This window comes from Patella vulgata, chromosome 7, assembly GCF_932274485.2.
Source record: "Patella vulgata chromosome 7, xgPatVulg1.2, whole genome shotgun sequence".
In the NCBI taxonomy this organism is placed as follows: Eukaryota; Metazoa; Mollusca; class Gastropoda; family Patellidae; genus Patella; species Patella vulgata.
Window position 1 is genome coordinate 63,869,547 of NC_065885.2, and position 15,314 is coordinate 63,884,860.

Genomic DNA, 15,314 nt, shown 5'->3' on the forward strand with positions numbered 1-15,314 from the left:
TCTATAATTAGCTTGCGTGTAGGGGTCTTTAGCACTTGGAGGAACCCGAAGGACCCGGAGAAAGCCCACAAGGTTGGACAGGTGACCCCACTTTTTGTCACGTACAACCGAGGAATCAAAACCACACCAGTTAACTCAATGACAGACCTTATGAAAAGCACGCAATAAATATGGTTAAATTTAAAGATAACCATATCTTTGTCTTAAAGGCTCCTGAATAATATGTCCCGATCTTTATTCTGGCCAACAAATTGTACTATTTTAGAATATTTCAATTAATTGATGATACAAATTTCATCTTAACACACCTTATTTAAAAAATTTGAAAAATTCAACATAATGGTTTGAAACGTCTAACGTAAACCTTTTCAAATGAAACTTCGAACCCTCTGGACAAGTAAAATAGGATGTAATGGATAATTTACACAACAGGTAGGACACTTAAACATCTAGTACTTAGATAGAGATATTATTTATTTTCTGGAGCTTTCAAGCCAGCAAGAGTGTTATTGTCCTTTTAAAATATTCTAGTTTAGTTCCATTTCTTTTCTTAAATTTTCCGGCGTGGTTCTCCCTTGTCAGTGATGCAGGACGGAGGGGCTGACAAGGAAAGCTGTCTAGTCGTTCGGATGGGACGAAAAACCGAGGTCCCGTGTACACATTGGCGTGCACGTAAAAGATCCCTTGGCAGTTGGAATTCGATATAAGAGTAGGCCGTAGTGCCGCTGTCCGGGCAAAATTTCCCTCATAGCACACTGTATGGCGTATGCCCGTCTTCATTAGCCCAGGTTAGGAGCAGAACAGTAGGACGTTAAACCCCATTTCATTTCATTTCATTTCTTTTCTTATATGAATTTCAACTTAGATTTAAATTTATTTTATTTGATTTCAGAGGTCGTATCAAACACTTAGATGTTGTCACCTTGCTCCGAAAAATCAATCCACCACTTGGTTTTGGTAAACTTTGTCCTCACAGAGTAGCATGTAAAGTAAGTTGGAGATCCTTCTTGAATTCTTACTCCCCACTATAACAATTTGTGCTACGATTGAAATTGTGGTTTTAATCGTGGGGTAATCATGATCATTCTATCAGGTTTTATCATACATGGAGATCCTTCTTTAATCCTTACTCCCCACTATAACAATTTGTGCTACGATTGAAATTGTGGTTTTAATCGTAGGGTAATCATGATCATTCTATCAGGTTTTATCATACATGGAGGTCCATAGTAACAGTCGTGTTGATACTATCGAAACATATCTGTGCATATATACCAGATCGTGGACTAAATAGGGACAACCCTATCTTAAAGCATTGCATGACAGTGGCAACCTAACATTAGTTAAAACACAGAAATAGAAATTTGTCGCATGGACATTCCGTACGTATATATTTCTATGGTTAAAACATTGATTCGGTTATTCTTTGCTAATTCTGTACATTTCCGAACATTTTTTTTTATCTATGTCTACTGCAAAACATTTTTGGGACTTTTCTCTAAGAATGTTTTGGGAACCACGGTGGCTAAGTGAGTAAGACGTTGGCTCGCTAGCCTGGGGGTCGCGGGTTTGTTCCTGAGCTGACCAAGAATGGTCATCACGATTTTGTGGTTTCCCCTTGTCAGTGGTGCAGGAAGGAAGGTCTGACAAGAACAGCTGTCTAGTCATTCGGATGTGACGAAAATACGGGCAAAATTTCCCTCATATCCCTCATTAGCCCAATCGGAGTAGGCCGTTAAATCCCATTTCATTGCATTTTATTTCCCAAAGAACAAAAAATAAAATTGGCATGACCTTTGTAAATCAAAGTTAATCAATGAAAAGCCATATTTTGTGGATTAAATTAAATTTTGAATGGTTTAAAGATGACGAAACAAATTATAAAAACTGTCATTTCCTCTTCTTCAGCGATTGGTCACCATGAACATGCCATTGCATAAGGATGGTACAGTTATGTTTAATGCTACGTTATTTGCCATTGTTCGGACTTCACTGAAAATAAAAACTGAGGGTAATATTGACCAAGCCAACGAGGACTTACGGGGCGTGATCAAAAAAATCTGGAAGAGAACAAATGCTAAGTTACTAGATCAAGTTGTGCCACCTGCTGGAGATGATGATGTTACTGTGGGTAAATTCTATGCAACCTTCTTAATTCAAGATTATTTCCGACGTTTCAAGAAACGTAAAGAACAAATGCAAAAAATACAAAAGGGTCAAGAACACGCCCATGCCTTACATGTAAGTCTTTTGATATTATTTTCAAGGGGAAGGGAGAGACCAACTATTTTCAACAAGGTTTCCATAAATTTTGAATCAATCTGATTAAAACACAGATCCTATTTCATTTTGTTTTCATACTTCAAAATTTCGTTTTACTCGTCTTTACTCTTCTAGGATCTGGAAGAGTTGTTATCATTGACGTGTTCTGGATGATGTGAGGTATTAGCCAATGAAACAATCTGTTACGGCGAGCTTTAGGCATGTTTTGCACGGAACTGTGGGTAATCCACTAGTAACACTAATGCTGATTGGTTAATCAAATGTCTGACGTCATAGGCGATAGGTCGCTTGTATGACCTCTGACGCGACCTATCGCAACAACCGGTCAGATCTTCATGTAGTGTATAAAAAAAAATGAAACGAAATATAGAGAGAGAGAGAGAAATGGGGTTTAACGTCCACTCAACACAAACTAGGTCATTTCGAGACTAACATATGGTTTAATTTTATTTACATAATTCGCTTGCGCATAGGGGTCTTTAGCAGTGGGAGGAAACCGGAGGACCCGGAGAAAACCCACGAGGTTGGACAGGCGACCCTACTCCTTGTCACGTACAACCAGGGATTCGAAACGAAATATAGATCTGTATTTTAATCCAAATGATTTTGAATATATATTCAGAGATAATCCACTCTGTAACATGATGTAATTGGTTCACCATGCTCACTGGTCTCTATAGAGAGAGAGAGAATTGGGGTTTAACGTCCACTCGACACAAACTAGGTCCTTTCGGGACTAACATATGGTTTAATTTTATTTACATAATTCGCTTGCGCGTAGGGGTCTTTAGCAATAGGAGGACACTGGAGGACCCGGAGGAAACCCACGAGGTTGGACAGGCGACCCTACTCCTTGTCACGTACAACCGGGGATTCGAAACCACGCCAGTCGACTCAATGACAGACTTTTATGATACAGCGTGCGCACGCTAACCTCTATAGTAAGCATACAGGTTTGGGGTATGTTAAGTGCTCTACTTTGATCACAATCTGTTTCACAGAGTATTAGGAAAGTCTTCTAATATATCTTTAAAAGATGACTGCCTTCAACAAATGACGTCATATCACGCGGCGTCAATCATTGGCTCAACGGCGCGTGCATTGTTTACATAAGACATTACAGATTACTCATTTTAATACCCATTTACACTAAAATAGGAAATAATTTTTACCTACAAATACTTCGGACGTCTTTATTTATTTTTCTAATGCATAAAAAAAAAAGGTTTTAGAATTTAATTTGTCGGAGGAAAAAAGTTAATATTTGTGGCTCATTAAAGGAAAATATTGGTGCTAGTCTTTATCACAATATGTGATAGAACTGGTTAAACACGTTCCAAATATTATTTTATCACAGAGATCATTGCTACGATAGATGGTAATCAATGTTTCAACAATCGGAAGTGACGAACGCAAAAGGAAAACACGAGTTATCCCTCTATATAACTGACTGAAGTGACGGGTGGTAACAGATACATGGGCGAATTTCTGCTCACTAATAATTCCTTCGAAGACCAAAAGTTGTTATACGAGACTGTGAAAGGATATCTGACAATTCATACAAAAAATGGCCTTCACTAGATAAGAAAATAGAAAAAGTCTGTGCATTACCATGTTTTTATACGCCCACATTTTCATGTGGACGTATTATGCCGTCACCCCTGTCCGTCAGGACGTCCGGACGTCCATCCGTCCACAATTTGTTTGTGGACACTCTAGAGGTCACAATTCTTATCCGATTTTGACGAAACTTGAAATATAGGTTTATCTCCAAATGATCTCGGCTGCTTTCGATATTGGCATGTATCGGATCGCAACTTCATGGATTATGGCCCCTGTTTGTATGAAAAATCACGTTTTTTGCTTGTGGACCCTATAGAGGTCACATTTTTTATCCGATTTTGTTGAAACTTGAAATGTAAGTTTATAACCCAAAGATCTCGGTTCCTTTCGATATTCGCGCATATCGGATCATAACTTCCTGAATTATGGCCCCTGATTGTACGAAAAATCACGTTTTTAGCTTGTGGACCCTATAGAAGTCATAATTTTTATCCGATTTAATAACCCGTATTATTATATCACCGTTATACCCTAAGGACGACTGAGTTCGAATTTCGTGAAAATCGGCCCAAAATTGACAGATAAAATGGCCGCCGTTCGTTCTCAAATAGCGTAAGAATATGGTATATCAAGGTTGTGGACCCTATAGAGGTCACAATTTTTATCTGATTTTGTTGAATATAGATAACTTAACCTTAAAACATGATAAATATAGATAAATTCATCATAAAACATAATAAATATAGATAAATTAACCATAAAACATAATAAATACAGATAAATTAACCTTAAAACATAATAAATATAGATAAATTACCCTAAAAACATAATAAATATAGATAAATTCACCATAAAACATAATAAATATAGATAAATTAACCATAAAACATAATAAATACAGATAACTTAACCTTAAAACATAATAAATATAGATAAATTCACCATAAAACATAATAAATATAGATAAATTAACCATAAAACATAAAATATATAGATAAATTAACCTTACAACATAAAAATATATAGATAAATTAACCTTAAAACATAATAAATATAGAAAAATCAATCATAAAACATAATAAATATTGATAAATTAACTCTTAAACATAAAAAAAAATCTTTAGATAAATTAACCTTAAAGCATAATAAATATAAATAAATTAACCATAAAATATAGATTTATTAATCTTGAAGCATAAATAAATATAGATAAATTTACCTTAAAACATAATAAATATAGATAAATTTACCTTGAAACATAATATAGATAAATTAACCATAAAACATAATAACTATAGATAAATTAACCTTAAAACATAATAAATATAGATAAATTCATCATAAAACATAATAAATATAGATAAATTAACCTTAAAACATAATATATACAGATAAATTTTCCGTAAGACATAATATATATAGATAAATTAACCTTAAAACATAAAAAGAAACATAGATAATTAACCTTAAACATGCATTATGCAACAGCAAAATCTGCTTATTACAAGTCTTTCTTTAGGCCTGAAATGTTATCTAAATTATCAATTAGACATAAATTAACTTATCCAGACCATAATCAACTCTCGATGGCATCACTAGCCTGTGATACTTACTGGATTAGAACCAGGTCTGCTGCTTTTGATTAAATCAAAAAATGGATATGTTTTTTTTATTGTACGGACTTTAGTAATGATGATCGAGGCTAGGCCCAAAATTCATTGTCAAGGCTAGCCTTCGATGTAGGCTGGATTAGATTCCTATATGCCGCTAACGGCCAAAGATAATTAAATCAGAAAAAGTGGACAATCGAGACTATGCTGTTTATATTAATGATTTTAGTAATGATAACCGAGACTATGCAAAAATTTCACCGGCTGCTTTCTCGGCTCATAGTGGATCAATTTGACTGAAATTTTCAGCAAATTACCTTTACACTATCTAGTTTTTAACTATTATAGCGAGAACTGCCATCTCTTTATCTTATCTCCCATAATGTATCTTTAAAGCATAATAAATATAAATAAATTAATCCTAAAATATAATAAATATAGATAAATTTACCTTAAAACATAATAAATACAGATAAATTTATAGTTTTTCATATGTAAAACCACTTAATAATATAGATAAGTTTATAGTTCTTCATGTGTAAACAACTTAAAGGCTCAATACCACTCTTGTTTTAACTGAATAATATGTCCCAATCTTTATTCTGGTCAACAAATTGTACTATTTTACAATATTTCAATTAATTGATGATACAAATTTTATCTTAAAACACCTAATTTAAATAATTTGAATAATTCAACTAAATGATTTGAAAAGCCTGACGTAAACCTTTTCAAATGTGACTTGGATTTAAAAATATTTTCGAACCCTCTGGACAAGTAAAATAGGATGTAATGGATAATTTAAACAACAGGTAGGACACTTAAACATCTAATACTTAGAATAAGGCTATTATTTATTTTCTGGAGCTGTCAAGTCAGCAAGAGTGTTATTGTCCCTTTAAAAAACATGTCTAATAAATAATCAACTAAAACTAAAAATTGTCAGATCTTAAAAAAAATTAATCTTGCTAATTTGAGGTAAAGAGAGAGAGAGAGAAATGGGGTTTAACGTCCACTCGACACAAACTAGGTCATTTCGGGACTAACATATGGTTTAATTTTATTTACATAATTCGCTTGCACGTAGGGGTCTTTAGCAGTGGGAGGAAACCCGAGGATGCTGAGAAAACCCACTAGGCTGGACAGGCGACCCTACTCCTTGTCACGTACAACCGGGGATTCGAAACCTCGCCAGTTGACTCAATGACAGTCCTTGTGATACAGCACGCACATGCTAACCATCCGGTCATCCCCCCCCCCCTTAATTTGAGGTAAATTAAATTATGAATATTAATATCATTTATCAAATTTACATACTGTTTCTCTGTAGGCGGGTCTGCGTGCTGTACTGGATTTAGGTCCTGAGATTAGACGAGCGATATCTGGTAACCTTGACGATGAAGAATTTCAAGAGAAAGAAGGGGAAGAACCTATGCATAGGGTTAGTAGATATAAAATGAAATGGGGTATAACATCCGACGCGGCTAATGAAAACGGGTTTTGTCCCTTATTTCTAGGCTTGTATACATTGTTCATTGACCCGGGTGGCGGGGGGGGGGACGACGCTGAAAAATCCTGATGAACTTTCTCGGCCAATGCAGGCATCGAAGAGACTGGACATTAGATGATTTGGGGTGATTTTAAACAGTTTTTACAAATTTTTAAAGAAAGATTGGATATTAAACGAATGAGATATAAAATCAGTGCTAGATACATGAGATTAAATGATAGCCGGGTTACAGTGTACATAAGAAGAGAGAGAGAGAAATGGGGTTTAAGTCCACTCGACACAAACTAGGTCATTTTGGGACTAACATATGGTTTAAATTTATTTACATAATTCACTTGCGCGTAGGGGTCTTTAGCAGTGGGAGGAAACCGGAGGACCCGGAGAAAACCCACAAGGTTGGACAGGCAACCCTACTCCTTGCCACGTACAACCGGAGATTCGAAACCACGCCAGTCGACTCAATGACAGACTTTATGATACAGCGCGCTCACGCTAACCATTCAGCCATCCAACCCCCCCGTGTACATAAGAAAGGCTTATGCTAGTTTCAAAAAATATAATCCACCTGGGACAGAGAGGCTCCCTAGATGCTTAGACCCTTGGCTTTACCCTACCAAGGTTATCTTCCAGCACAGTGTATAAAGAAATTCATGAAATACAGAGGACAGGAAAAATTACAATTAAGTTTCTTTGGCACTGTAATTTGCAAAGTGAAATGAAATGAAATTAAATGGGGTTTAACGTCCTACTGTTCTGCTCCTATGCTGGGCTAATGAAGACGGGCATACCCCATACAGTGTGCTATGAGGGAAATTTTGCCCGGGCAGCGGCACTATCGCCTACTCTTATATCAAATTCCAACTGCCAAGGGATCTTTTACATGCATTCTAATGTATACACGGGACCTCGGTTTTTCGTCTCATCCGAAGGACTAGACAGCTGTCCTTGTCAGGCCCTCCGTCCTGCATCACTGACAAGGGGGGACCACACTGGAAAATAATTTGCAAAGGCTTTGTTTAGAATTCTTCAGGTAGACAAGCACCGAAACAGAAATTGTTTTATATATGTTTATATCTTACAGAGAAAACATGCCTTGTTTGGCGGCGTTGTTAGTGCTATTACCAGTGGCGGTAAAACCATTCTTCCGTTCTTAAATAGAACTCAATCACTTTATGTTAACTCAGCACAAAATCGTCCCAAGGCCCCACCGGTCAAAAATATGACCGTCAATTCCATAAATGGTAAAGATTCTGAATCCAATTCTATAAACCATATGGATCATAGACAACACGCTGTTCCGAACCACACACCATCTCCACAACCTGTTACAGAAATACCAGCATCTACAAATACAACTAGTAGACTAAAACATCAACCAAGGTAGGTGTTACTTATTTTATCTTCATTCATTCATACTACCCCCCCCCCCCCACCCCTTCCATATTAGTAACTTGGTCATCAACCTAAATCTCCATTTTTATCATCAACCCAATCTGTAACTTTATCATTAACCCAATCTCTAACTTTGTCATCAACCCAATTTGTAACTTTATTATCAACCCAATGTGGGGGTTGGTCGAGATCTATCCACTCGTTATTTGTTTGAACGATCTGTTAGAACGATCTGTAAGAACGGTCTGTAAGAACGATCTGTAAGCCAGCAACATCAACATAATTGTCTTTTATTATCAGCCTGAATCTATGACAAATGTTACTTGTGTTTTCAGTACCCAGATTTCCTCAGAGGAAGAAGAAGAAGAATCAGGAACAGAAGTAGGAGAAGAACCGATTCGTGATTCAGATTTAGAAACAGTAGTTTCCCACTCATCGACAACTCCCACCCAGCCACCATCATCTGATCGTCATATGATACCAAATAATACCATGCATGATAAGCCACCTGGTATATATGTTTATAGAGATCTAGAGTAAGTAAAGGGCTGGGAGTAATAAGCATTTATCTAACAGCGATTTTCTAGCTGACTGTTCACACAAGGGGGGGTTGGATGGCCGAATGGTTAGCATGTGCGCACTGTATCGTAAGGCCTGTCATTGAGTCAACTGGCGTGGTTTCGAATCCCCGGTTGTACGTGACAAGGAGTAGAGTCGCCTGTCCAACCTCGTGGGTTTTCTCCGCATCCTCTGGTTTCCTCCCACAGCTAAAGACTCCTATGCGCAAGCAAATTATTGAAATAAAATTGAACCATGTGTTGTTAGTCCCGAAATGACCTAGTTTGTGTTGAATGGATGTTATACCCCATTTCTCTCTCTCTCTCACTGTTCACACATTATGAAATAATCAACTTATCCATATTACTTTGGTCCCCAATGACTATATGTAGGGGACATTCTCAGTTAAAGGTGCATTATGGTAGATTATATAAAGAGCCGACAGTTCTCGCTATAATAGTTAAAAACTAGATAATGAAAACAGAATATGCTGAAAATTTCAGTCATATTGCTTCAGTCTGAACCAAGATATTAGGAAGTCCGTTTTAGGCTAGCCTTGATTGTCATTACTACCGTTGGTACGATAATAAATGAGGTCTCCATTATCCATTTTTACGTTAAATCATCCATCACAATACATATTCATATCCACTCAATATCACGAGCTAACGATTGCATCGAGAGTGGATTATGGTCTTGGTAAGTTAATTAATATCTAATTAATAATTTAGATAACATTTAAGATCCAAAGAAGGAGCTGCAATAAGCAGATTTATTATAAAGCCCAAAATTCAGGCATATTAGGATGGTGATTTGAGGTAGCTGTAGGCCTACTATACATAACTGGGTATTTCCAGGCAAAGTAGTACATCTTTGGGGAGTAATTTGGGATTTTCTTTACATTTACTCTTACACATATATATATAAAAATTGGCATAATGCTTAATATTGTCACATTGTTTGAAAATATATTTTAAATGCATAAAAAACTGACCTGGTGGAAGACTTTGAAGTGAAAGCCTTCATCAAGAGAGAGAGAGAGAGAAAAATTGGGTTTAACATCCACTCGACACAAACTAGGTCATTTCGGGACTAACATATGGTTTAATTTTTTATTTCAATAATTCGCTTGCGCGTTGGGGTCCTTAGCAGTGGGAGGAAACCGGAGGACCCGGAGAAAACCCACGAGGCTGGACAGGCGACCCTACTCCTTGTCATGTACAACCGGAACATCGAAACCACCACCAGCTGACTCAATGACAGACCGTATGATACAGCGCGCACCATTCGGCCATCCAACCCCCTAACTCAATAACAGACCTTATGATACAACGCGCACACGCTAACCATTAGGTCACCCGGCTCGTCTTACTCAATGCTCCACTGAGACTCACTGATCATAATAATATTAAAGATATTAAATGTGACCGGTGACAGCCAAATGAGTCGGAAGTCGGACATGCTCATTTAACGCTACGATGTAAAATAGCTACTTGAGCTTAACTTTAAAAAACATTTTTTTGCGAAATCCGATGCTTTAACTTGTCTTTTATTTGAGTAATCCAGACAAATTTAAATATATAATTAATTTAGTGTATAAATTGGGTGTTTTGTAAGTAGTGTTATTAAAATCAATGCTAAAAACAAAACTTTTCATCCAATCTTTACATTTTATATATCATTGAAAAGCTTATAAAATGTACTTTCTGAATATATGCATAACTCAAATATTATTTTTTCCAAAGTGACTCATTTGGCTGTCACCGGTCACAAATGGCTGACATTATTTTATGATGTTTCTTTCAATTATCTTTTCAGTCTTCCACAAGAGGACAGTGATTTTGAACGAGAACAGACGCCACCAACTCCACCACGGCCACGAAAACTAAGTAAACGAGGAGCTTCCTTGAAACTAGCGTGTATAGGGAAACAAGACAGCGATGAGAATCCGTTAATGAGAAAGGTTAACTAACATATTAAATTCAAATTATGCTGTCAAATTTTATGTACATTTCACAAGTGGATTCAAATTATCCAATTACAATTTTTACACAGTGCAGCCAGTCAACATAAAATTTCACAATAAACAGATGAAAACAAGATCCGTTTATTACACCATACTTGTGACTGGTTTTAGCATGTTTGCATGAATTCTTTGATAATATATCCTTTGTTCCTTTCTTCTGTTTTTATATCTGGAACTGGTCCTCAACCGTTTCTCATCTTGTACTTGTTGTTCTTGGGGCTGTTCCTTTCTTCTTTTTTTGGATTTGGAACTGGTCCTCAACTGCTACTCATCGTGTTCTTGTTCTTGGGGGCGACACTCTCCGCCAATTTAAGTACGATCGACATGAAACTTGGCATGCTAGTCCCTGGGACAATTATGGATTGATTACCGGATTTCAATTTTGTTATGATGTCACAATTTCAAGATGGCTGTGATTATATAGTAAGTGCAGGAGGACTGCACCACACACAAAGAATTACACAAGACAAATCTACTGACAAGACACAATATACAGACACCACAAACAACAAACGTACATATCAGATCAAGTGAATGAATCGGGGGAGGCTAGTCGTAAGCATCCACTGCACTGTACAGTCCTGGGCCTGTAGTGATACAACGACTTCACTCAAATGAAATGAAATGTGGTTTAACGTTCTACTGTTCTGCTCCTAATGAAGACGGGCATACGCCATACAGTGTGCTAAGAGGGAAATTTCGCCCGGGCATCGGCGCTACAGCCTACTCTTATTTCGAATTCCAACTGCCAAGAGATCTTTTACGTGCACGCCAATATGTACACAGAACCTCGGTTTTTCGTCCCATCCGAACGACTAGACAGCTGTCCTTGTCAGGCCCTCCGTCCTGCATCACTGACAAGGGGAAACCACGCCGGAAAATCTGGATGAACTTTCTCGGCCAATGCAGGGATCGAACACCCGACCTCCAGGCTAGCGAGCCAGCGTCTTACCCACTTAGCCACATGATCCCCAACTTCACTCAAAATGAAAATTAATAAATGTCACTATTGTTTAGTATTTGGTCGAATTGTTACTACCCATGTCCGTCAGTCTACAAAAGGCTGTATATGAAAGTCGAATCTGTCGATGTTAACAGAGAGAGAGAGCGAGAAATGGGGTTTAATGACAACTCGACACAAACTAGGTCTTTTCGGGACTAACATATGGTTTTAATTTTATTTCAATAATTGGCATGCGCGTAGGGGTCTTTAGCAGTGGGAGAAAACCGGAGGATAAGAAGAGAACCCACGAGGTAGAACAGGCGACCCTACTCCTTGTCACGTACAACCGAGGAATTGAAACCACGTCAGTTGACTCAATGACAGGCCTTTTGATACAGCGCGCACATGCTAACCATTCGGCCATCCAACCCCCGTCGATATTAAGAAATCCTGAATTTTATAAACTGGGTTACCACTGAGTGTCATATTTTATGTAGTGCACTGTAATTGATATTTGTATCTTTTGCAAAATCCTAATCATATTTTTTTCAGGCCATGGCTGTAGCTAGAATGACACCAGATGGTCACCAGCGACTCGAAATAAACTATCCAAATGCTGTTCGTAAAGTGCCTAGTTCCCCTGGCAACATAAGACGCAATAAAACAACAGGTAATTAATGTTCTGCCAATTTCATGCTGATAAATTTACCAAGATTACAAATCATGCCCCGAGTTCACCAAGCATTCTCAGACTTCAGTTAAAGGGACTATCCCAATTTGAACAGAGTCTCAAAAATAGAAGTCTGAGTACGTATGAAATTTAAGTACCAAAATAAAGAGGAATGGTGTATTTACCATGTCTCAAAATTTCAGCTCAAAATATTGAGTCGTTTGGACGTGAACGTCAAAACTGCTTATTTGGACACGTAACCCTTTTAAGATTTCGGGTCAATAACCAGCAAAGTATTGTTTCAGGACTCTGGATTCCAACAGAATTCCTTCTTAAAAATATTCAAATAATTCAAGTATCAATAGCAGATCTCCAAAGCTCATAGTATCAATAGCAGATCTCCGAAGCGCATGAGAATTTAAGACAGAGTTTTAATTATAGGAGAAGTAACTCTGCAAAAAACCAAGAGTGCGCACAAACGGGGAGTGGTGGGAACAATAATTTCCAAATACATGTAATTTTCATAGGGTTCATCCCCAGAACAATCTCAGCTTGTTAAAAAAAAATACAGGTTTACAAAGTGTTTGATGACTGCAAAAAATAATTCTGAACAGAAGAATGTTTGCTTTGAAGGGACGGGAGGACGGAGAGGGGGCGGGGGGGGGGGGGGAGGGGAATTATAATCCCTCATAATAATTTGCTGTCTTTTCGCCACTTGGTAGACCTGAGAGCAAATATGAACATTAGATCTCCCTTTCTCTGTGGAGGGGCAATATTCTGTTATGAAAGATGCTTTTTATCTTTTGGGCTATGATGTTGAACTTTTCCCTTAACTTTTATCTCATGTTGAACTTTGACCTTAACTTTTATCTCATGTTGAACTTTGACCTTAACTTCTATCTCATGTTGAACTTTCATGTTGAACTTTGACCTTAACTTCTATCTCATGTTGAACTTTGACCTTAACATCTATCTTATGTTGAACTTTGACATTGAACTTTGACCTTAACTTCTATCTTATGTTGAACTTTGAACTTAACTTCTATTTCAAAGATTTAATCTGTATTAACACTAATCTTACAGGGGGAAAAATCAAGAATTTTTTCAGTCCAAGGAAAAATAAAGGTACTGCTGCTCAGCAGCTGCTGATGTCGCATGTAACAGTGTCAATTGGCGTGAAAGAAATTTGAAATCTAAAAGCACTTTTTTTTAGATTTCTTTTAGGTGTGCTGTGAAACCTTGCTGCTTTTTCTTACAATTTTTAACCTGTGTTTCAAATATTTATATAATTCTATATTAAGCATAGGAGCATGATAAGTAGAGAATTTTATACTAAATATGGATAGTAGGTTTCATATTTCAACTTAGGCCACGAAAAAAAAATTTATTGTGGTTCTTAAATCTGGTATCATTTAAAAAGGGCTGCATGATTGTTCATATATTTCCATTGACTTGTTAACTTGGAGCTCCCGTGCTCAATCCTTACGTTGACCGAGAAAGTTCATTGGGATTTTCTGGCATGGTTCCCCATTGTTAGGGGTACAGGACAGAGGGCCTGGCAAGAGTCAACGTATAGTTGTTTGGATGGAATAAGAAAACAAGGTCCCGTGAACACAGCTGTCTAGTCATTCGGAAGAGAGAGAAATGGGGTTTAACGTCCACACGACACAAACTAGGTCATTTCAGGACTAACATATGGTTTAATTTTATTTCTATAATTCACTTGCGCGTAGGGGTCTTTAGCAGTGGGAGGAAACCAGAGGATCCGGAGAAAACCCCAAGGTTGGACAGGCGACCCTACTCCTTGTCACGCTAGTCATTCGGATTGAACGAAAAACTGGCTTGCACGTAAAAGAACCCTTCGTAGTTAGAATTCGATATAAGAGTCATTAAAGTGCTGCTGTCTGGGCACATAACCTTCACTCACACAAACTAGGTCATTTCGGGACTAACATGTGGTTCCGTTTTATTTCAATAATTTTGCGCGTAGGGGTCTTTAGTAGTGGGAGGAAACCAGAGGACCGGGAGAAAACACAAATGCACGTGCTCATCATTCGACCATCCAACTCCCCACCACAGAGTTAACATTCCGTTTATTTTTATTAATTGTATGATTAGAAGTGTTATAAGTTCATTAGGTTGTTTGTGTTCTGTAGCTGTACATCGTATCATCTCATCTTTAGAGAACATTTTTTTTCAGCCCTTATTTTTGTTAAAACAGTGGATTCTCAACCTTATTTTTGTTAAAACAGTGGATTCACAACCTTATTTTTAGTTCAAATAGGGATTTAACGTTCTATGGTTTCAAATAAGGAAAATAATTATAGACCTGCTTGTGCACTGAGGCGCCAAAGGACATGAATTTTTAGATTTACAGACTTTTTACCATTTATGCCATTTAAAGTGAACAGCTGTAAAATCTCTCACAAATTTCTGTTTGTAGAACCACCAGGACCTAAATTACGTCATCGAGTATCAGATTCAGCAGCGTATGGTATTGATACAGAAGGTCCGTTAAATAGAACTCTAGAACGCGGTCCTTTAACTATTCCTCAACATGTTATGTCACAGTACGAGAGAGCTCAACAACGTAGAAGTAGTGCGGAAAGTCTTGTTCAGAAGGTAAGTAGATCAATTGACGTAGAGAGAGAAACAAACTAGGTCATTTCTGGACTAATAATTTGCTTGTGCGAAGGGGTCTTTAGCATTGGGAGGAAATCGGAGGACGCAAAGAAAACCCAAAAGGTCGGAAAGGAGAT

General features: G+C 37.3%; 1 protein-coding gene across 1 annotated transcript in view; it reads left to right on the plus strand.

Annotated features, from left to right (window-relative positions):
• LOC126827870 (muscle calcium channel subunit alpha-1) overlaps window positions 1-15,314 on the plus strand; it is a 68,471-nt gene that overhangs the window by 47,360 nt on the left and 5,797 nt on the right. The window contains exons 34-41 of the mRNA XM_056102175.1: window positions 893-989; window positions 1,909-2,241; window positions 6,787-6,897; window positions 8,048-8,346; window positions 8,694-8,894; window positions 10,735-10,879; window positions 12,438-12,555; window positions 14,999-15,177. Coding sequence (XP_055958150.1) covers window positions 893-989; window positions 1,909-2,241; window positions 6,787-6,897; window positions 8,048-8,346; window positions 8,694-8,894; window positions 10,735-10,879; window positions 12,438-12,555; window positions 14,999-15,177 — 1,483 coding nt within the window. The remainder of the gene's footprint in view (window positions 1-892; window positions 990-1,908; window positions 2,242-6,786; window positions 6,898-8,047; window positions 8,347-8,693; window positions 8,895-10,734; window positions 10,880-12,437; window positions 12,556-14,998; window positions 15,178-15,314) is intronic.